Source organism: Apteryx mantelli, chromosome 30, assembly GCF_036417845.1.
Source record: "Apteryx mantelli isolate bAptMan1 chromosome 30, bAptMan1.hap1, whole genome shotgun sequence".
NCBI classification, from domain to species: Eukaryota; Metazoa; Chordata; class Aves; order Apterygiformes; family Apterygidae; genus Apteryx; species Apteryx mantelli.
Window position 1 is genome coordinate 5,234,359 of NC_090007.1, and position 22,283 is coordinate 5,256,641.

General features: G+C 50.5%; 1 protein-coding gene across 1 annotated transcript; it reads right to left on the reverse strand.

Annotated features, from left to right (window-relative positions):
- Positions 1-1,650: 1,650 nt before the first annotated feature.
- ATP8B3 (ATPase phospholipid transporting 8B3) lies at positions 1,651-22,076 on the reverse strand. The gene is made up of 29 exons (XM_067313088.1): positions 22,061-22,076; positions 21,188-21,259; positions 20,472-20,563; positions 19,767-19,880; positions 18,634-18,732; positions 18,153-18,214; positions 17,396-17,468; positions 17,220-17,290; positions 16,486-16,568; positions 15,620-15,778; positions 14,967-15,055; positions 13,545-13,738; positions 12,626-12,834; positions 11,785-11,787; positions 10,990-11,024; positions 10,169-10,325; positions 9,549-9,737; positions 8,939-9,051; positions 8,371-8,535; positions 7,907-8,018; positions 7,512-7,587; positions 6,853-6,994; positions 5,683-5,950; positions 5,173-5,396; positions 4,434-4,517; positions 3,872-4,111; positions 3,139-3,277; positions 2,594-2,724; positions 1,651-1,887 (listed from the first exon to the last, which is right to left on the reverse strand). The coding sequence occupies exons 1-29, from the start codon at positions 22,074-22,076 to the stop codon at positions 1,651-1,653; spliced, it is 3,648 nt and encodes a 1,215-aa protein (XP_067169189.1).
- Between the last annotated feature and the right edge of the window lie 207 nt (positions 22,077-22,283).

The following is a 22,283-nucleotide window of genomic DNA, read 5'->3' on the forward strand; positions in this document are numbered from 1 at the left end:
GGAACTGTGGGCTTGGACCCAGAGAACCCAAATCGAGCCAAATTTTGTCTGTCTCAACCACTCTCCCTGCTTGGGCAGCACTATTTCTTTATCTCTTTACCTGGCCTGAGAGCACCGGGATGCAGATTTGGGGATTGTCCCAGCTGGATGGAAAGGGTTTCTCTCCTGCATTTTCTGTCTCGTATCTGCAGGGGCGAGAGCTTTCCCCCAGGACACAGGGAGCCTCAGATACATTTATTCCTTTCTTGGCACTGTCCAGCAGGCTTCTGGAAAGGGCTCAAAGAAAACACTAATTCTCACAAATTCAGTGCAGATGAGCCTAAAACACTTATTAAACAGTCACATCAAGCCTTGGGTGCTGTGGGGAAGCCCAGACCCAGCTGGCTGATTTTCTTTTTACCCAAATACCTCTTTCTGCCATGCATTTTGCTGTGGCACAAGCACTGTCAGGCAACAAAGAACCGGTTGTACATACCAAGGGAACAGCAACGTGGGGACACCTGCAGCCCCTTTTCTTCCACCTTCCTTCATTGAAAGTTAGCTGGGGTTGCTAGCCCCACGTAGCAGAGATTTACAGGAGAGGATCAGAGAAGCTCAGAACAGATTTGTAAAGCATTACACCCATAAACCACTAAGTTCTTTTGGTTTTGTTTTGTTTTTAAAAGCCCAACAGGACAGTACACTGATTCTTAGGAAACTCTCTGGGAGAGGACAGAGAAACATTTAATGCACTCAGGAATCCACTCCAGAAAAGAGGGAATATTTTAAAATGATGCTGATAAAGTATGATCTGGCAGATGAGTGTGCAAAACCTGCACTGAAGTGTATTAAATCACATTCCCCTTCTGTCTCCATTTCTATCCTTCTCATATGGTGAATGGATCCTCTCCAAAACCAAGTTACCATCCAGCACCCAGTCCAAATGGCTACAAGCTGGGGGAACGTTTCACAGGGTTGTTGACTGCCCCGATCCACTGTGGCAAATCAGCAGAAGGACATGAAGAGCAGGATGAGAAACACCAATGAAGGAAGACGTGTGGAGGAAGCAGGTGATGGAGCCAGCCCAGCATGCCGGGAAGGCAGCCAGATCTGACCTGTGCTCCCTGTGGCCGTGTAAAAAAAAAAAAAATTAAAAAAATCAAGATCAGCCACTTAATTAATCTGCTCCAGAGTGACATCCTGGAGGAAGGGAGGGAGCAACCAGTGGCGAGGAAGAAACTGTCCTTGCCATGCTGTTAGAGGCCCTGAGATGCCCTGGCCAGGAGGAGCCAGTTTCCACAGCTCTATGGCTCCTGCAAAGTCTACAGGGTCTGTGCACCACACGCAAGAGATGGAGCCGCTCTGAGCACGGCTACTCGGACATGTCCCACGGCTCAGTGCCTGGGAGCTTCAGTCCTCTGGGCTGGGCCAGCCCCTCTCCAGCCACAGGGGCTGTCCACATGGCAGTAATGCTGCCCTGTCAGGCACAGGTGTTGCTCTCTCAAGAGATAGGTGACCAGGCACTTCTCCAGCGGTCCAAAAAAGTCCAATAAGGTAAAATAAAAATGCCTGTAGATGGAGGTGTCCAGCCAGTTCTGTGCCTCGCTGGTGCCCAAGGACAGCAAGTCCCCTGTCCCAAAGCAGGGGTTGTTGGGAACCCAGCCAGGCTGGCTATGCAGAGGGCACATGGAAGGAGGATGAAGCAGGGGTTGTTTCTTGGTGAAGGAGACTCAAGACAGTGCTGCGGGTGCCCTTCACGCGCAGGCTGTCCCCCCGGGTGATGAGACCTGCATAGCCCTCCTTGTGGGAGAAGGCATAGCTGGAGCGGCGGTGGAAGGAGCCACGGCGGATGTGGGCGTGCAGCTCCACTGAGGGCTCTGGCTCCCGCTTGGTCTTCAAGCGGATCTTCTGCAAGGAGATGGGGGACATCAGGGCAAGTCCCTGCCTCGAGGTGGGGACAGCATGCAGGGGATAGCCTCCACCAAGACACAGTTTGGCTCCCAGCTCCACCATGGCCCAAGCCCCTGGGATGTGATCTATAACGTGGGGACCTTCTTGGGGGTCTTGGAAGCTCTTGGATATTGGGACTCTCAATCCTGATCTCATCTGGGACCTCTTTGTATATGTATGATAAAATCAGGGGCTTTATTTCTCCACTGATGAGAACATCTGCAGCTACAGGGAAACAAAAGCTCCTGTGTGATTGCAGTGACCCACTGCATATAGGGGGATAAACAGTACCAGTACCAGACCTTGGTAGACACACCTGCACCACACCCCAGTGCCTCCTAACTGCCAGGTCCAGTGAGCCTTGGAGGCCAATTCCTTCCCACAGCCAAGAGTAGATCCTATCCAGAACTGGACCAGGTCTCCTACCCCCAGGGTCAATGTCACAAGAGCAGGGACCAGCAGAGCTGTGCCAGCGAAGAGAGGCAACAAGGCCTATTGCTGTGTTCAGGTAGCGGCTTGTTTGGGCAATCTCACCATTCCCATTACGAGCAAACCTCCCGGCTGTCCCCAGACACTGATGCAGAGGCAGACAATGCAATCCCAGCATTGTGTACCTGGGAGGAAGGCAGATCCTTCCCTTCATGAGCCCCCAAGCAGCCCTCACCTGCTGAATGGTGGTTTTGCCCATGATAGTGCGGTACAAGCGGATGGTGAGCGAGGGGATGGTGTTCACCACCAAGGACAGCAGGACAATGAGCAGAATATATGGGTCGGTCAGGGCATTCTTGCTGGCATCTGTCAATGCAAGAGTCACCATCAAGTGATATTCAAGCAAGAAAAGTGCCCAGCAAAGAGGAGAGAGAAAGAACAACTGTGAGGATGCAGGCCCAGACCCACAGAGGTGTTGAGGAGTCTAAACAGGAGATGGCACCTAAGTTGGAATCAAGATCAAGATTAAGCCAGCAAGATCAAGAAGTTGCATGTCTGTCCCCCAGCAGAGCCCCCAGGACCGTACAGCAGCTGAGGACTAGTGCAAGGGACAGGATGATGAGTCACAGACTGGACTGGGCCAAGAGACAGGATCTGGCCAAGGCCCAAGAGAAAACATGATCTACAGGGTGGGAAACAGCTTCTCCTAGCACTGAACACAGCCTGGGCTCCCTTGTTTCAAGGAGGGGAAGGACTGCAGGGATCCCTGGGGCATCTTACCTGGAAAGCGGAAGATGGCAGGGGCTATTTTGAAGGCATGGATGTTTTGGGTCAGGAAGGAGAAGAGACAGAAGAACAGTACGCTGGCTGTGACCATCAGGAAGGACAGTGCGGTCCAGAACTTTGTGTCCATGATGATCTGTGCAGGCAACAGCAGAGCACACAGAGCCCTGTCAAGACTGAGGGGACCCAGTTCCACTTGGCCACTCATCCTTCAAGGGAGCCCCAAGTTCACACCCCCCCAATGGAGATCATTGCCCAGCAACAAAGCTGGCTGTGAATCAGGTCAGAGCACCCAGGGCTGAGCTCAGATGTGGTCCCTGAAAATCTGCACCAAGCTCTGGCAGGGAGGTGGGAGACCAGCGCAGCACTTGCCGCAGTGCAGACAGAGCCCATCTTCTCAGACCCTCCACTCAATCTCCTGCACTTTTCCTGCGACACCACTATCCTGAGAGCCAGAGGCTGGGCATGATGAGTTGTGTCTTGCAAGGAGGAGAGAGGGTGCCTAGGATGGATACTAGGGCTGAAGTTTCTATTCCCCAGGTGCCCAGCAGTAACACTATGTGCCTGGGGTCCATCTCTGTCCTACAACCCTGTAGGCCGTTTGACCCAGCATGGCCTTTAATCCGTTGTCCTTCCTCGCAACCTCCAGTGCCACCTTGGCTCTGCCATCTGCCCCTGACTCAGGCATCATGGGCCTGTCTCCTGGGCCAGCGTGGGGTCCTGTGCTTACCTCCACAATGACTGACAGAAAAGCTGATGTGGCAACAGTGATGGCGAAAGACTCATAGTCCCCGACAACCTTACTGCCAACTCGGTCCTCAAAGGCCCAGAGCGCAATGTAGAAGCTGGCGAGAGAGGTGCTGACACCATGCAGGAGGGTCATGCCGAAAATGCGGTAGTTGAAGAGCTCATCTCGCTGCCCAATCACGTAAAGTTCAGGGAACTCCAGACTCTTCTTGGCACTTACGTCCTGCAGGGAGGGAGGACACTAAGCATCAGCCTTCCCACCCACACTAGGGACACTGGGCCATCCCATCTGATGCACCCTCTGTGAGCACTGAGATGAGTCCAACCTCCACCTGCTTGCTCTGGGGGTGATGAGAACCCGAGGCACTGCAGTACCAGTTCTGTAAGCAGCCCCTGGGAATGCTAAGTGGTGCTGGGCTCCAAATGCCCATCAAGCACCTACTATCATGTCTCAGCAGCGCACAAAGTGCCACACAGATGGGGACAGGGTGCAATGGCTACACTCATTCATACACACTGAGTATCCAGCTTCCAGGCCACAGTACCTGCTCCAGAAGGCCCATGGAAAACACAGGGTAGGCGGTGTAGAACACATTATAGAGTGCAAGGAACCAGCCCTCGTACAAAGGCTAAAAGGGAAAAGAAAGTGGCTGTGAGCTCAGTAATGCTTTGGAAAGACCCAGAGAGGATACCCAGGCACCAGGGGTATACAAGTCTAGAAGACTGCGATCCAAGGCCTGGAGAAACCCCTTCAGACTTGCCATGGGCTCTGCATCAGCTCCAGGTTATCTGCAGTGCTCTCCAGGCTCACTGGGCTATGTGCAGAGCAGGAAGCTGTGGAGCCACACAACAGTGACCAAGTCACACTGATGGCCTTCACCCTGGGTTAAAGCTCCCATCGTTTGTGAAACCAGCTTAATGTAACTGGGATCTTTCCCTGTCTCTGTCTGAGGCTGAGCTGCTGCCCCCAAGGGCTGTCAGTGCCTACAAGGACACCCCCAAGGCTCCTCAAGGTGCTTTTCTCAACCAGCCACAGAGGGAACCAGGCAGGACAAATGCTGAGTCTCAGCCAAGCAGCCCCAAAAATCAGATGGCCTATTGCCAGGGAGGGAGAAAGGAGACCAGGGTGATGACGTGGACACATGTCCACATGGTGCTACCAATGCCAGGCTGAGACCTGCATGGGGTCCCCTGTGAAGAGGCCACAGTGCTGGTGTGTGGAGGTGTGTGGCACGACCACGTCCCCTGTTGACAAGGTCCCAGCACGACAGTGGCAGCCCTCACCTGAGCTGTGAATCCACTGTGGAAAGAGAACCAGACCTGAGCCATGAGGCCGGCAAAGGTCTTGTAGAAGAAGTAGCGGAGGAACTTGCAGATCCGGAGGTAGGCCCAGCGGCCATGGACGAGCAGGAGCCGCTGGAGGTAGCGGAACTGTGCCAGGGCGTAGTCACTGCACTGCACGGCCTGCATGCCCTCCAGCCCGCTGATGCCAACCCCAATGTCGGCAGCTGTGGACAAAGGGAGGACATGAAATGCAGGTGGTGGGGATTTCAGAGAGCCCCTCACAGTGTTTGGCTTCCCCGTTGCTACTGGAGACGCTCTGCCCCAAAACTGATGGGCAGAGGATGAATCCAGGAGTGACTGGCAAAGGAAAAAAGCAATGGGGCATAGCCTTGGGAGCAACAAACCAGGCAAAGCAGGTATGGCTGGGTGTGCTAACAGCACAGCCTTCCCACCAGAAGGAGGAGTTGGCTGAAACCCACGCTCCCACCAGCCCCCTGCCCCGAGCCTCACTTTTGATCATGTTCACATCGTTGGCACCATCCCCAATGGCCAGCGTGATGGCGTTCTTGTGCTTCTTCACCAGCTGCACAATGAGTGATTTCTGCTTGGGGGTCACTCTGCAGCAGATCACAGCCTGGCAGCTTGTGGCCAAGTCCACAAATGCCTTCTCCACCAAGCTGCCCTGCTCCTGTGAGCCCGTGGCCTTGAAGCAAGCCAGCCACTGCCCCAGCCGCTCTCTCCCATTCTTCAGCACTTCTCCTGTGTGGAGGATTTTGTCCTTAGGAGAGAGCACACCTCTGGTTAGTGATTCACCCCACAGGTAGCCAAAGAAGAGAGGGGCTAGTCACATGCCCCTGGCTAGCAAGAAGGGATGGGGCTGTTCTTAGCTCCCAAGTACTTGTGCTGCAATCTTGGGCAAGGAGGGAAGGTTATAACATTTAGGGTCTGTATTTTCCAAAGACCTTCAGGGATTTTGTAGCACAAGGGTCCCTGACTCCTCAATTATGCTCTGAAATCTCATAGGTACTATAAAAAAGTGATTCTGGTTTGCTCCGAGTTCATCAGACAGCAGGCACTGTGACTGTGGCACTCTACCCATGAGACCCATGTCCCCAGACTGTCCCAGTGTCACCAGAATAGCACATGGATTTATTCAACAACTACTTGCCAGCCTGCGTCAGCGTGGTTAAAGCCCCCAATACCAAGTGATTGGTGTGAGCTTGTCTTTCCCTCCACTGCTTGCTCCCCAGCCCAAACTGCCAGCCAGCTGGCTTTTTTCACCCCCTGGGGCAAGAGGGGTATCAGCTCCTCTGAATGTTGGTGCCACCCCAGCCATTCTTGGTGATTCTCTATTAAAGGTGTCAGACAACTACCTTCTGCTTCCATGTGCTGTCTCAGAGGGAAATAATGCCCTTTCACTTCCTCCCTTACATGCTGAGTAGCAGCACCATGCCCTGACACACAACTGCCGTAGCCCATCCCAGAGGTGGCTACACTTAAGCAGAAGGCAGAATGATGCTGGGGTTGGTTGTAGAACACCAGTAACCAAACTGGTGAAATCTCTTCCCAGCACCCAGGAGGTGCTGTGTTTGATAGCACCGAGGCACATTCATCTCAGAGACAAACAGCCTGCCAGCACGGGCAGGAAGCAGAGATGGGAGCAGCGAAGTGCTGCCTTACCAGGAAGTCTCCATTGATGATGAGAGCTCTCTTCTTATGGCGCGAGGCCTCTGGGCACTGCTGGAAGAGGCGGCTGCTGCACAAGGCTTCCCCACTGCCACTCAGGTTGTTGTTGCTCACCCAGTAGGCCTCAAGGATTTCGCTGTGCAGGGAAAAGACGGTCAGAGCCAAGCCAGCATGCTGGGAACACTGGACATGCTGTGTGACTTTGACTGGGATCTGATGGCCTCTGCCACTTCAAAGCCAGGTCCAGGGAACTGGGACCAGCACCCAGTGGTGGGAACAGGAAGGAGAGACAGGAGGCCACAAGAGTTCACAGATATCAGAAATCAGCCCCCATCCAGGCAGGCCTGAGAGGGAAGTCCCATGTGGCTAGGAGGCTGGAGAGCTGGGTTAAGCACTTTCTGACCAGATCCTGCCAAGGAGGAAAGAGCTGTAGTGGCCAACACAGAGAGGGGAGGCCGGGAAGAACATCAGAAGATGATGCAGGAGATGAAAATCCAGGCTGGGACACAGAGGGAGAAGCATCCCCGGCAGAGTTCGGCTCTCTGCCCACACTGCATAGACTCACGCGCCCTCAGGTGTCTCCTTCAATAGGAGTAACCTCCTTCCCTGCCTAATGGGAGATTGTCCTGAAACATCAGGTGACAACTTCTCACCTTATCTCCTTCTCTTCCAGGATCTCCATGTCGTCCGTGAGCAGCTTGCATGCATAGCCAATGTTCGTTGCGGTCTCTGCAACAGGCAGATGTCAGAGGCCAATGCCCAGGCAGCCCCCCAGTCCTGCCTCAAGCTAGGGAGAACAGTCCTAGGGTGGACAGCAGGAGCCAAGGGTTTTGCTTTAGCTCTTGCTCTATGCCATCATGCAAAGGGCTTCCCCTGCCTCAGTTTCCCCACTGGTGACACGATCTGTAGGATGTGCTATTATCATACATGAAAGGTACCAGCAGAGCCTCTTTGCTGTCCCCTCTCTCCCAGGGTCTCGTCTCTTCTCTGGCCCCTATTAGAGAAAATCCAGAATGTGTTGGTGGCGTCTGGGGCTGCCTCCACTGACCTTGTTTATCTCCCGTCAGCACCCACACTTTAATGTTGCCCAGTTTCAGCAGCTGGATGGTCTCAGGGACTCCATCTTGCAACTTGTCTTCAATGGCCGTGGCCCCAAGGAGCTGCAAGGAGCATGAGTCAGTGTCACAATGTGGGGCAGGATGGCAGGGGCAAGATAGAACTGGGAATTGCCCCTGCATCCACACAGGGATTTTGCATCCCTGCAGACTCCAGCCCCTTCCCATGGGTGCCCCTGCAGGGCATAACCTGACAGATCTCTAGCTCAGGGTCTCCTGGAACGTCACAAAATCATCCCTGTGGGTGATCTCAGCCCACCCTCTCCCTCTGTGGATGGGTGTTATGTCAGACACTTTCCCCCTTGCCCTGGGGAACTGAACCCAGCACTCCTGCCCTCCATGGGACCAGTGGGGACCTATTCAGACAGTTCCTCCTAACCCCCCAGCATCATCCCACCTGCAAGTTCTGCTCCATCTCCTCATACACTTTGTCAAGCTCCCGTGCACGATCCTGCAGCAGGACACTGGCCTCGTGGTACCTCCTGCTCCACTTGCTGTAGTCAGCTTCGCTCACCACCTTGCTGGCCAGACATAAAGTCCTCAAGGTCTCCGCCGCAAAGTGCTGCAGAGATGAGACAGCCCCTCCATCAGGTCTTCCTTCTTTTGGACAAGATAACTCTCATGGACATGAGCATCGTGCCAGCAGCCACGATGCTCCCAGAGGCAGAACCAGAGACCCTGCAGGATTTGGGGATCTCCTCTGGGCTATGACTGTCCCCCCACCCTACAGCATCCCCATTAGCAGCCCTCTGATGCAAATAGTCCATGCAGAGGACTGAGGGTGGATTTGATACCCTCTTAACCCCATCCCACATGCAGATGAGGCTCCTAGAGCAGAATGGAGAAAGAGAGACAGAAATCCTGAAGCCAAAGGAGGAAAAAGCAGCAGTGGTTGCAGGACATCCAACCCAAAGCCAGCAGGAGGGAGACCAGCCCTTTCCACCCCAGGCTGGTACGAGACTCACATCCAGTGCCATCTCAGTGACAGTCTCATTGGGTCCCTGCCTGTGCAGTCTCTCCAGGATCACCGTGTCAGCCCCCTTGGTATAGAGCCGGATTGTCCCCTCAGGGTCTCGCACTGGGAGGGGAAGGACAACACTTAGGCACCCAGAGATCTGCCTCCCACTCATAGCCATCCCAGCAGCAGGAGTCTGGGAGCTCAGGGAAGCAGGCCAACACATCTGTGCTGTGGGAGACACCACAGAGGAGACCTGATGCTCTTCTACAGCAGGGACTGGCTATGGGGCTGGTGATAGGAGATCCCACAGGTCATCTCTGACCTACACACACCATCATGAGGATGGGTCAGGCCTCTTGGATTGTCAGTTCCTTACACACCTCCTCTGAGTCTCTGCTTTACATCCTCTCTTCTCTGTGGGGCAAACACTTCCTGACTGCCTTTACTAAAGTATCAGGACAAGCAGAACCACAAAGATGACCAGGACAATTCTTAGGAGTCCCTTTGCCAGCAGCAATCAGTTGCACCCATCCCTGTGCCATCCCTTGCAGGGCTGAGAACAGAAGGGACCCTTTGTGGTTCTGGAAGGGTTCCCTGGGACACCCCATCCTGCTCACCCAGGACTGACATCCTCTTGCGATCACTGTTGAAGTCCAGCATGGCCAGCACTTTGTACGTCCTTTTCACTCCCAACTCACTGATGGTTATAGTGTCTTGTGTTCGGGCCAGAAAGACATACCCCAAGTTCCTGGCTGCCAACACCAGCGCTTCTTCATCGGGTGAGGCTGCCTGATAAACCAGCTGGTCTGCAGAAAAGCAGCAGAGAGTGGGATGGGGTAGGCAAGGAGATTCCCACTCCAGCCAAGCACCTCTTATGCCTATGCTTGCCCAGCACAATCACTGCCTGTGAGGACCCTAAGGTCCAAGCCAGTAGGCTATGGAAACTCAGTCCCCATTGTCTCATTTTTTCTTCTGAGCAAGATAAGTGCCCAGAGATGAATTATCACCTCTGTGTTCCCCAACTAATTGGTTTTAAAACAAACCCAAATGTACACATCAGGGCCAGAGGCTATTTCTAGGACGCTGGCGCACGCATCACTGAGCTCTCATGCAGTCTGCTCTCCCTATACCAGAGCTTTGCTGGCAAGTGGAAAAGCCATCACAGCCTCAATGCCCTGAGCTGCCCTGCTCAGAGCACAGGTGTGGGAACACACAGCCAACACCAGAGCCCACTCACTGTCATTCTCCTCCACCATGACGGTGTGGCAGAGGGCCAGCAGCCTCAGGAACTCCCTCAGCACGGGGTCGGTGTCCTGCTGGACAGCTTCCAGCAGCACAGGGTCGTAAAACTCCAACTTCTTGTCTGCACGGTGGCTCCAGGTCAACCCTGATCTCTGCAAAAGGTGCAGACAGGCTGCTGGCACCCAAGAAACCAAGCATGAGGCCTACCAGTACAACTCTGCAGCAGGGATTTCATGAGGCTCCAGCAGAGCGATCAGATCATGTGCTGACCCTGTGCTATGACTGTTTTAGAGCTGAGCCAAGGCGAACCAGAGTCAAACCCTGCGGTGAGAGACCACAAGCAACAGTGGACACATTTGGCTGATTCACTTCATCAGGCCTCTAGTGAAATCTGTGCAGTCCTGAGTGTGTGCCAGCCCCCTCTCTCCTTTCCCCGGGGTCTAATGCCAGTGGACTTGCTCTTGATTCACACTGGCATGAGGAGATCAGGACCAGGATCCATAAACCTTGCTCTCCATTGCCTATGCCAAGGGGGCGAGTACAAAAAGGCTGGAAAAAACAGAACTGCAGTATTTTATAACCTTGTTTCCCTTGTACTTAACCACGTACCCAGCAGTTGGGAGCCACCCCAACTCTCCACCCCAAGGAATCACGTGCCTCTTTCTCACAAGATGGTACCAAATTGTAAGACAGATGTGCTACAAAACAAAAGGCTGATCCTGCTCCCATCAGAATCAAGAGCTTTTATGGTTTTTCCCCCAGTGAGGATCAGCATCTGACCCTGTGTTACATGGGGCAGTGAGGGAAATTACGCACCGATGGCTGTTTGTTCTCATGGCCCATGCCCATACCTGCCAAAATAAAAATAATTCAATTAATACAGAGCTGGCAGGGAACGTTACTAGCAGAGGTTTTGACCAAATTTTCTAGAAGAATCTGCTTCCTTTGCTGGCCAACAAGAGACATGCAAAAAGGGACATATTTTCAACATCTGCTCAGTGTTTGTCCCTTGTGAGCCAGGCTCCATTAGGATGTCTGGGTTTGACCTGGCTCCCCCAAATCACTGTTCACTTTTTCAAAAGTTGGCCTTAATTAAATAGAACAATCTCCGGGTTAGCTGCATGCTCCCATTTCTCCCTTCTGTCTCAGGGTTTTGAGGGGGTCTTGGTCCCTGCTGAGGCTCTGCCTCATGGATGGAGAGACAGAACGGTCCAAGGGCTGCCAGGATACAGCCCAGGACACTTAAGGCCACCTTGGAAAGGGAAAGTCAGTGGGTTTGGGCCATTTATTTGTTTCTTTGTGAAGGCCAAGTGTTTGACCAACCATTCATACTTTCTACATGTCTTCAATGTTAAAAATTCAGGCCTGGCTTTCATCTGCTTTTCCAGGAATACTCTAAAGTTAGCTGAAGATTGGCAGGATTATGACAATGTTGCTAACACAGAGATGCACCATGACAGATCAGACAGGAAGAAATTGGTTTTCGACTTCCTTAAAACTTTTCTAGATTTTTTTTTTTGCTCCTGTTTGCTTTTATCACTATCGATTTGACTCAAGTGCCTGATAAATATGTCAGAAGAAAGGAGCTCCATGCTAAACCTCTGGCCCTACCTGCTCTCTAAAGTTCACTAATTAAGCACTGAGACAGATCCCAAAAGCCAGCCGACACCACCAAGTGTAACAGTAAGAGAGGAAGAAAGACTTGGCAATTCTCAGGTTTCTAAGGAGAAAAACAAGCAGAAAAATAACAACAACAACCAAAAGAGCATTACTTGCCTTCACCATAAAGAAGGAACAATAAAGGGCACAATGTAATTTCTTTGCCTCCTCCATAGTCCACCTTTAAGATGAGAGGCTGTAGCCTAGCGGGAGGAGGCAGTTTGATGTTTTTTGACACATCTCAGAAGAGCTGCAGGTGGCCAGAAATAAGCTAAAAAGGAAGCAGGTGTACTCTCTCTTTCCTCCCCTCTCAGCCCTGCTGCTCTGCATTGAGCTTGTGAGGAGAGAGAAATGAAGCAAAGGTCCTTTCAACAGAACAGAGCATTTCTGTTTCAGTTGCAATTTTCCAGACTTTTGCTGGAAACAAAAAAATCCTCAAAATGCACAGGTTTGCAAATCAAGCTGGAGATTCACCAGAAACCCAGAAAATGATGTGCCATGGGGGCAGGGGGAATCCACACGCTAAGAGCATGAAACGAGTTTGACTTCAGGTGCATAGGCCCCTACTATGCATTGACAGCCTGATAACACAGGAGTTAAGAACAAGCTGAATTTCTACAGCATCTTCTGCCTAGGCATCAGATGTTTGTCACCTAGATAACCTACATGCCCCCAGCTTCCTAGCAAGCCAGAAGTGGGAAGAACCCAAGTATCCTGTGCTTAGCCCCATGCTCTAAATGCAAGGTCTACCTCACTCTTAAGTCCCTACAAACTTGCTTCCACCAAAAGTTACCATAGATCGTCCCATTGATGCAGCATTTCTTGAAGCTCATGATGTTTTGCGTCAAGGTGCCAGTCTTGTCTGAGAAGATGTATTCAATCTGGCCAAGCTGATCATTGAGGCTGGTGCTTCTGGCTTTTGCTGGTATGTCCTTGATAGCATAATACATTTCCAAATCCCAGTTGATAAAAAAGCTGTTCACCAGGTAGATGAATTCAAACCTAGAGAGCCAGATGGAAGAAAACTTACACCAGGGAAAGAGATTGCATTGCAAACATCCCGGGGGGACTTGGGGATCTGACATAGGAAGAAAGAGCCGAGGGGAACTCCCCACCTTGAATCTGGTGCTCTGAGCTTGGAAGAAGCAAAAGAGCTTTGATTGTTCATGGTCAGGCTTCCAAAAGGCTCATCACACCAGACTGGGAGCCCTTTGGGTCCCTGGTGTCTTGGCTCCTCTGGAAATCTGGCCCTTGATGATAAACTTCATAGATTTGGAGATTCAGTGAAGGGCCTAAAAGTTTTGAAACTGTGTCTTTGAGCACAAATGGTAACTATTAACTGCATGCTAGCAAGGGGTGCATCCTTCTCTTCCCATCCCTGCTGCTGCTCAGTGGGGAAATACTGCCTACATCAATTTGTCATTCCCAGCCTGCCCATGATTCCCAGCATCAACAATTGTCCTTACATCTCTTTTCTGGCTTTTTTCTGAGAGGATCTCAGAGCACGTTATTAATGTTTGTAAGAAGCATGCACCATACCCATCCTCATGCTCTTCTAGTCATGGGAACACATAGAAATGATTTGCTCAGGGTCACAGCTGGATCTTTCGTGCAGCCCCATTTTGCAGCTGCAAACCAAGATGCCAGGTGATGGCCAAGGTCAGGGATGATGGTACTAGTTTCTGCGCATTTGCAAGCTCTGTTGTTCTTACGTTATATACATGGACATGGGTACAATGATGCTCAGAAGAATTGTGAAGCCCCAGAAGTTGAAGAAGGCCTGTTTGACAGGAGTCGTGTGCTTGTAGAGAGTGGAGAGGTAGCTGTGCTTCTCCTGGAACCTCCTGGCCCAGAATCCAGAGGCAATGGCAAGGCACAGTGATATGAGCAACAGCACCAGGAAGATCTGAGAGGGGAAGCCAGGATGAGAAAGCCACATCACACAGAATCCACCAAATTCTTTCCTAGGACCAACCATTACCCCTTCCACACTGTTTTTCTCTTTTAACTATAAACCTGTGGAAAGGTGTCCCTGGGTCTGAAGCCGGTTCAAGACAACTACAAAAGTTGGAGCTTATCCTGTGCTGAGATGAAGGATCACAGCTTTACACATCCACAGAGCATACACAATGAAACCTAACTTTCCCACCCTTGCCAATTGCCTCAGGCACCATCTTCCTGGACAGGGGGCATCCCTGCAGCCTTCCTGCTGAAGTTACGAGCAAAGTAGTGCCAGTGGCCCATTTGAGAAGTGATGACACTCAGCCACTAGGAACTTTGCTTCGAACAGATGAAAGGCTCCTTCTTCCCATGTCCTCCCTCTGTTCTGTGCTGAACAATTCTCTCAGCCCAGACCACATCCTAGGACCTGCAGTTATGGAGGACTCAAGTGGGCCAGAAGGGAGATTTTCACTTTACAAGACTTCAGTTCTTTTGGCAGTCACATTCCTCCTTTAGCTCAGCAAGGAGCTGGAGCAGAGCAGACAGGAGAGGAGGCTGTGGGGAAGACAGTAAATGGTGGGTTTTGGTATCAACACTGAAAATGCAAACTGCTCAGTACTTGGAGCCAAAGCCCCAGCCTCATTCCCTGCCTCCAGCTAAAGATTTCCAGCCTCTCTTCTATGGATCTGGGCATCAGTCCCCACCTAAGAGCCAAGGTCCCATTGCCTGCAGGCTCTTGACCATGGAGCAGAGTGTGGCAGCCACTTTAAGCCTCTAGGCCTCAGACAGCCAAGGTATACCCTGCTCAGTCAGTCCCCCAGCTCCAAAGTCAGGGATGTTATACTGCCACAAAACAGGCTGTCTTGGGGTTTGGGATCCCGAATACTCCAAGTCCCTGGTTTTGAGACAGGCTTGCCAAATGGACTGCTATACAGCTGAGGATTCAGAGCTGACAAGGTCCAGGGCTCCTGGGTTAAGGAACACAACCACAGAACAGACTCCTCCAGATCCAGCAAATGCCAGTTCCTGGGAACATTACTTGGTAATTACCCACAACACATTAAAACCAAGATATTTTGAACAAAACATTTCAGGCTCAAAAAACCCCAAAGAAACAGCATTTTGTGAGAGAATGTGTGAGCAGTCCCAGAAGGCTGGTGGACTTGGTCGGGATGTGTTTGCAGCACACTCACTATGATCACCAGCCGGTCCATCATGTGGTCCAACTTGGTTTTCTTCCGCTTGATCTTTCCACAGTTCCTCATAATTTTGGAATCAAATCCTGGACAAGAAACATTTTAGAAGTGAAAATGCAATCTTGCAACCCCCAGAAGACTGACTTGCAGCTAAGTGATGCTGTTTTCTCTGCAACCACATCTCCTCACCTCTAAAGACTTCAGAGCACCACATCCCTTGACCAGTGGTTCCAGTGGTTAATCAAGCTGTGGCTGCACACTCAGAAGTGCTGCTTACAGCAGCTTAAGATCTTATCCCTCCCCTCTACCCACAGCTACTCATCACCAAGCTCTCAGCCGCACTGGCCCATCTGTGAAGGTACCACAAGGTGAAATGGATCCAAATCTGATCCAGGTGAAATATAACCTACAATAAGTGGATGTTTGTTTCAGCCGGTTTGTCTCCCTGCCAGTGAGCCTGACACCAGCAAAGCTTGGTACAGCTTTTTGGGGGTTTGATTACAGTGGCAGGTCCTCCTCACTTTGTATCAGCTGAGAATCAGACCTGATAATGTTGGTAGTGCTTGGGTGATTTAAAAGCCCTGCGGATCTGGAGGTTTCCTGCCTTCCCTGATCTTGGCCCAGAGGCAGAGCAGAGCCTGGGCACTTACCTGCATAGATAACTAAGCCATAGCAAACATCAGTGTTGCGTATCTTGCAGCCTCTCAGCAAGATCCTTTCACTGTCCAGCGAGTACATCTCGCCCTTCCACTCCAGCGTGCCAGTGAAGCTGTGCATCCGGCTGTTGGGCTCCTCGCAGATCACTTTCCCTTGGGCAGAGAGGATACAGTTCAGGCTTTGGCTTTTGGAGAACTGTGAGGTCCTTCCTCTTCCCCACACCTGCCCTCTCCAGAGAGAGATGACAAGGGCTTCTCGGGGGAAATTCAGATTTCACCAGAGAATATCCAGAGGCAGCTGTGAATAGGATGACTCAAAGCAAGGCCAGGTTGAGATCATGTGACAACCTGGAGTGCTGGGAGGGTGCTCAGTCCAGGGACCGCACTGGGCTATAAAACTGGACACACAACAAACCTGCTCCCTTTCTCCCTCAGAGCCCCCAGCAGGGGAGGATCAGCACTATCCTTCACATCCTATGGATGACCAGACAAAGGGGAAAAATCCAGGACCTAAGTTCAAGTCTGGGAGCTTCTGGGATGAGACCAAAGACCTAACAACCCAAGAGAAAGTGCTAGATCCTGCCGGGAAAGATGGGAGCCAAGGCAGGGGGAAGATGTGCAACCCTGAGGGACCCAGAGACACACAGCTGGGGAAGGGCCTCCAAGCAGGGTGCTTCAGCATGAACCACCCTCCCAGCCTTGCAAACAGGAACAAGCGCAACCTCCTGTTGGAGCAAGAGCACTTGGCATATGAGGGGACAGAGCTAGGTCAGCAGGAGTGCGGAGACTTCCCATGCCAGGGCTGAACCAACCTGATCCCAGGGGAGAAGGCTGCATCCTTGCTCATCCAGGAGACTCACCATCAAATGCAGCCATGCTCTCCTCGCTCACTAGCTCCTGGTGGGTGACCAGAAGGGCCTGTCTGAACTTCAGGTTCGTTTCCCTGTAAACAAGAATGAGGGAAAGAGGGTAAGAGGGGAAATAACAACTAAAACAACCCCACGAGGTGACAGAGATGTTAATTCTACTATCAGACCCATGGGACGGAGACTGCCACTAATTATCAGGTGATTAAGTAAGTGACAGTAATGCTTGGCAATAGAAAGCAAGATAGGGGCCTATCATGCCAGGCATCGAGCATTCATACAGAGAGAAAACCCTGGCCCTGAGACCTTCTCATTAAATAAATCCTACAGATGGAGGCAGGAAGAGCGGGCAGCTGTTATCCTTCTTTTGGCTGATAGGGAATTACAAGATGAAGAGATTTGCCTGAAGTCACACAGATGCTCTGGGAAGGGCTGGGGATTTCCCCCAGCTATGGGCAGGCCCAAAACAAGTGCCTCAGTTGTCATTTGGCTCCCATTTTCAAAATCAGGGACTCAAACCCCATTTCTGGGATGTCTGTAGGTTTGGCTTTCAGAGGTGCTGAGCCCCCAGATCCCCTAGTTTACACTGCACTCGCAGGTTTGCCAGCATGCCTGACAACCAGCCTCAATGCCAGGTGGGTCCCCAAGATCAGAGGCTTCAACCATTGGCTGGGATGTCTCCACTCTTCTCCTCATGGCAATAACCACATCTCTGCTCATCTCCTCACCCATCAATATCTGCAGTCTCCACGTAGCACAGGCTGCTGGGCTCAGAGCTCCACAGCAAGAGCATGTCAGCCTTGAAAAGTAAGGGGAGAGAGAGAGAGCACCTCACTGAGTCTCTTCTTGCCAAGACTCTTTCCAGTCATCCCCAGCATGCACCCAGCCCCGGGGCCTGACTCACTGGGACGAAGTTTTCCTTGCGCAGACGAACAATGTCTCCAACACAGATGTCACGCCACTTCTGCCAGTGGAACCTGCAGAAGAATTAGGTGAATGAATGTTGCAGCCCTGGAGGCTGCACACAGAGCAGTAGGAACATGGGCCCTGGCAGAGCAAACGCTATATCTGTCCTCTGGACCAGCCTGCCTCTTCCCAACTTCCTGCATGAATGGGGCCTCCAGACTTTTGGTTTCTCTGCCATCATGGTGGTCTGCTGTCCAGATGACTGTTAGACAGCTGAGCACTGGAAATGGCACAGGACCCATCAAACTGTCACATCCATATACCACGTACCTATGGCTGGCAGTGACTTTCAGCCACCAGTCACCTGGCCCCAGGTGGGAAATGTTAGTCCTTTCCTGGACCAGTCTTCCTCTAGATCAGGGGTTAGCAGGAATGTTGCTCTGTGGGACAGAGGTGGAGTCCTAGAATTACCTCTGTACCCAGAAAACCCTCCTCCCAGCATATCAAAAGGAGTCAGGGATTCTTAGACCTGTTGCCTGGGAGTGGGAGATCATCATCCCTGGAAGGGAAACAGTGGGGCCTGCAATAGATTTTGGCAGGAGATGTGAGTTTGCAGAGTCAGGGATAGTCACACCAAAACTCTTCTCACAACTACTATGCTCAAGGATGCTCAGCACTTCAGACAAGATCCACCATTCCACACTTCTTCACAGAGAGTCAGGAAAACATGGATACAGCTTCCCAAATCCCCTCACCTCTTCCCAGACAGGATTTCACATGGCCTGCTGTTGATCTTTCTGTCACTTTGGTGGCGGCCCTGTACAGAGGAGAGGAAAAAAAAGATGTCAAACCAAATGGACGGACCATGCCAGGCTTCCTTGTTCTGTTAATGCCATAATCTGTCTGGAGACCTCAGCTCCAGGGCAAGATCTGCTTTTTGAAGCAACCCGAAGATGCATTCTGATGAATGGAGTCAGAATTCTCCCAAAGTATTTCTGGGCACCAAATTGGGAGTACATCCATTGGTCAGGATACTGTCTGGTCACATTCTTTCAAAGGGAAAATACAAAGTGCTTTGGACATAGTAGAGTTGATGGTACCTCAAGTACAACTAATGCCAACATCTCCCAGCTTTTCAGTTCAGTCAGAGACTCTGTAACAAGCTGCCCCACGCATTCACCTTCCCCCTCAGCATCTACACCCAGCACTCAACCTTTAACTCCAGCCCATACTCACAATGTCATCAATAAGATCTCGTAAGCCCCGGATGGTGAGAAGGCAGCTCAGGGGGAACAACAGAGTGTACCAGGGCAGGGTGGAGATTTCAGGAAAGGTCTGGAAAAGGAAATGAGATAGCAAGGGAATTTTAAAATCATTGTGATGGGCAAGGGACCAGACACAACTTTCATCCCACCTTGAGACACAGCTTCCCTCACTCCCAACTCTCCTAGTCCAGCCCTAGTCTGACTGGACCCCACCTAAGACAAATCAACTGTTATATTTACATAGAACTTCTCAGTTAAATTTCCATCTCTTTTTAAACTGGATGTGTGAACTAAACGTGGATCCCTGAATTTGGAGGCTAGGATTTCCGTTTAGGAGTGGCCTATATGAGCTTAGTTTATATCCAAACCCAATCATTTACAATAACCAAACTAAACCTAGGTTAAAACCCTCACAAAGGGTTTTTGAAAGGCAATGAACACTACTGAAAACCACTATCCTTGACACTATTTGAGCCTATTACAGTCCACAAAGAACCAACTTCAGCTGTAGTAAAGCAAATCAGACATACTAAAATAAGAGCATTTCACATGTGAACTCAATTAATCACAGAGGAGAATTTCAGCTCATGAGGTTACTACTGTTGTGCAAACCCTTCAGAGCAACCACAAAACTTTGTACCTGTTTAACGATATTCCTACAGTGTCTAATTCACCTCCATGCTTTAACAGGTCTATGGTCTACTGGCTTTCCCTGGGAACAGTGCTCCTAACCTCCTTAGTTGTTCTTCAAAGTCCTACCACAAATGCCTGAAAGACTAAGGGTTGCATGACTTTGTCTCAACCTCTGCAGCTGATCTTCTTGTGAGGCATAGAGACTATTTTTTGATCTTCATATGGAAGAATTATTTCTCATGATGAATCAGATGGCCCAGTGGATTTGTCCCAAGTTTCGGGGCTGTAACAAACCAGATAGAAAGCCAAAGAGAAGTAACCTGTGGAGGGTCCCACAATGGTTCTCTAGAAGATGGAGAGGGAAGCCAGGGGTCCTGTCTGACAGTCCCCTACTCTGAACACTACACAAGTTTCCTTTGCTGGAAGGAAGCATCTCTCACACGTGTGCTTTTACCTTGGTGTCAATCTCACCTGTAAGAGGATGACAAAGAGGAAGTAGACATTGGCCATTCGGTGCAACTGCTCATAGAGGTTTAGTGGCAGGAAGGTCAGGATGTTGTACTTGGCTGTTTTAATGGCATTGCCCTACAGAAGAAATGCAGGTCAAGCCCAAAGTGAGAGTTCAGCCACATAAAATCAAGGATGTGTTTTGAAAATGCTGAAACATTCTAGTATTTTTAAAAGAGGCCTTTTCAACTGCTCATGCCATAAGAGAGATTTTTCTTTTAAAGTTTTACCAAAATAATAAGATAAAGATTTGTAAGAGCAAAGGGTTATATGACTTAGAAATGTTTTAGAAGTTCAGAAACAAAATATTTTGTTTCATTTCTAACTGATCCTCAGCACGATGCTCATTATTTAGCTGAGAAAATGAAAAAAAACAGGTTTTGTTCAATCAAAACTTTTTTTCAAAAACCTTTCTTTTGATTTGACCATCAGACTAAAGAGCACTCTTCGCTCAGTTCTACTCCTCGTTTCAGAGCTCCAGAGAGCTTCTGGCTCACAAAGCAGGGAACGACATTTCCTCCTCACACGGGATTATTTATGTCACTCTCCAACCTACAGCAGATCAATCTATGGAGTCTCTGTCATGTTACTCCCCAAAACCAGCTCAGAATATCAGGGGCTGGGTGGGCAGCTAAGGAAATGGCACAGGGTTGGCACAAGCTGACTCACCGCATACTTCTTCTTGGTCAGATAGAAGGCAAATTTCTTCTTGAACTGCAAGTGGTAGTTTCGGTCATTTGCCCTCACCTCCCAGGTGAATGCTGGAAAAGCAAGCAAGTGGCAAGTGGTCACCTCCCAGCTCTCACTAGCCAGGTCCTTGCCATTAGCCTCTGGCTTTCAGGGACAGACGGACTGGACTAGTGATGGTGCTACCAGGCTCATGGTGATCCACTGCTGGTGTGATGCGTTTTCCATAATGCACGTACACCTTGAGACCAGCCAGTAGTGAGGCTGGTACAATTAGGACAGAGCAGGGTCTTTGGGGACATCTGGGTTACAGAGTAGACAAAACAGGTAGGAAGCTAGAAGTTTCCAGAGATGTAGGACTGTCCCCTGTGATTTCCCTCTGAGCCTCAGGTTAATCATGTGGGCTAGGGCTTAGTCTAATAACATAATCAGGCCTCGTGAACAACTCCCCCAGGCACAACCCTTGTTATTATTTAAGGCTGGTTGTTCTTCTCCTGATTTCATTTTTGCTATCACAGTGCAGCTATGGCCAAACAAGGGACCTCCTAGTCATGTTCCCCAACTGATAGCCCATCCTTCCAGACCATTTCAGCCTGAACTCACTTCTTGCCCATCTCACATCCCCATCCCATTTTCAGCTTTCCCATAAACTGTCTAAAGAAAGAAAGAAGGAAACCCAACACTCATTGCACACTGACCTGGTGGCTTCTTTCCATTCAGGTAGCCTGAGGCTGATCCCTGGTCAGCCATGCTGGCACTGCTACCAGGATCTAGGAAGAAAGAGAAGCAAAGTTATTTGCAGCGCTGAGCAATGACAACATCGTCTTACCAGTATGCTAACAGTGCAGCTTCATCAGTCCAGGGCAGGACCTCAGGCAGAAGGGACACTTTTCTTCAGAGCACAAACTTAGATCTTTTTATTACCCCAGAGATGTAAATCTGTACTCTCCACAGTGACATGCAGTCCTCAGTAACCACTGAAATGTCACAGAAGTGGTGATGTCAGACTGAACACCTATTACCTGAAAAATGTATGTCTCAGAAATAAAAGTTCCTCCTTCTGATGGACCATAATCTTGCTTTTGCATTGCAAAGACCTTTCCTCTATACGTTACCCTGTACACACCAACTGGCCCCATCCCATTCATACTGTTATCTTCTCTTATTGCCTTTCCTCTTACATTTTTTTACGCCAAAAAGGGCCAAACTCTCTCCTATCTCATCATGCCATCAGTTCAACTGAAGAGCACTGATTTCTGGTAGGAGTAAATCTAAGCCATAATTGTGAATTTCTCCCTTTGAAGCCTGAGGTCCTTTACACTGCCCTTCTCAGGACCAGCAGCAGCTCTTGGATCTGAACAGAGATCAAGATTGCACCTCCTGCTGGAGTTTGGGAAAAATTGCCTCTAAACCAGGTATCTGCAGGGTACAATGGACAGATTTGGCAGGCAAGCGAATGGGGGCTCTCCCCATCTCCTGGCTACTGGAGCTGTGAAATGGTTCCTGATTCATGCAGGAGTACAGTAACCTCTGTTTCAGTGGTAGAGGCAAGATAGTATCAGAGCACTCACCCCGGCTTCCATACATGCAGCTCCTAGTAGGCAGTCTTGACCCTCTGTTTACAGCTCTGCTGGCCTTCAGTCTGACTTCACAGCATTTCTTTCAAGTGCCCAGCCTGCATTTGAGCAAAGCGTAACTTCCAGAAAGTTGTTCCCTTCCAATCTGAAGAGACCAAGAGCAGGAAAATCTCTCGCTTCACTCTGGTGTTTTTTCTGATGGTCAGTTGCAGATTAG